Raw genomic sequence first — 1,141 nt, 5'->3', positions numbered from 1 at the left:
GAAGGCATAGTTTTTTATGTTCACTTATGTTACTTCTTTTACCATCTGTTTTAAACTAAATTTCAGTTAAAGGCAAGTTCTTATTTACTTTCCATTAATTTTTTATTATAGATTGAAGCAGAATTCCAAGCGCAGAAGAAACGCGAGGAGGATGCCAGGAAGGCAGAAGTGGCAAGAAAGGAACAGGAACGTATGGAGAACATGAAGAGAAAGGAAGTCCAGCGTATTACAGACGTAAGCTGCCAACCATTTTGCCAAGTTTAACAGTCAGATTCCATGAGTTGGGTGTAATATATTCACATGGTCACATGCAACATACAATTGATTTAGGTGGATAAGTCTTGCTGCAATACAAGAAGACTTGAATTGTACTTACAAGAAAGAGGAAAGGAAGCAAGTAAGAGATTATAATAAAAAGGTTATTACCACACAAGGTCCTTAGAGAACTTTGGTAAAAGGGTAAAAATACTTGAAACAGGAGCGTCGCCGGGAAGATGAAAGACGTCGAACTCAGGAGATCAAGTTCACAAAGGAGGACATGGAGCGCGTCCGCTTGTCCATGAATGGAGAATATGCCAAGTCACCCAGCAGAGATCAGGACCCACAGTCGAGGTATGGTGTCGTTAACAACCTTTGTTGCGGTCAGTCTATCTCTCACTAAGTATTTCTTACTCATCGTCTTTCTATTTTTTCCCATTTACCAGTGTTTCAGTCTTTGTTTATTTTCGTTCTTTCCTTTTTCACTACTGGGGGCTGTTTGATTTCTTACCTGATTGAGAAGAAATGGAAAATGAACAGGGTTTCAGCATGCGCATATATTTACTTTATTTAGATATTGTAGAAAGTACACCACCAAGATCAGCATTTAATGTATGAGCTACATAGTATGCCATTCCTTGTTTCCATTCTTTAAATTGCATTTTGGATAGAATTTGCCAACATGCCTATTTATTTGAAGTCCATATAGAAAAAAAAAAATGCAGCATGTTTGGATAACATTATACATTTTAAATATTGTTTTATCTTTTTAACCCCCTTGATATATATTAAAGGGAATAAGAGATTAAAATGACCTGTGTAGATTATTTAACAAGTCAAACAAAATTATATGTATTTTCAATTCTTTAAAAAAGGAGGGAAG

At 35.8% G+C, this 1,141-nt stretch overlaps 1 protein-coding gene across 1 annotated transcript in view; it reads left to right on the top strand.

Moving 5' to 3' along the window:
* The window catches only part of LOC119582031 (spectrin beta chain, non-erythrocytic 2-like), a gene marked incomplete at its 5' end in the record, with an annotated part of 75,134 nt that overhangs the window by 55,540 nt on the left and 18,453 nt on the right, over positions 1–1,141 (top strand). The window contains 2 exon segments of the mRNA XM_037930241.1: positions 112–234; positions 479–612. Of these exon segments, the coding sequence (XP_037786169.1) occupies positions 112–234; positions 479–612 (257 nt within the window).

This window comes from Penaeus monodon, chromosome 15 (genome assembly GCF_015228065.2).
Source record: "Penaeus monodon isolate SGIC_2016 chromosome 15, NSTDA_Pmon_1, whole genome shotgun sequence".
Taxonomy (NCBI): domain Eukaryota; kingdom Metazoa; phylum Arthropoda; class Malacostraca; order Decapoda; family Penaeidae; genus Penaeus; species Penaeus monodon.
Note: the sequence above shows the minus strand (reverse complement) of the source record. Positions and strands in the feature narration are given on the sequence as shown.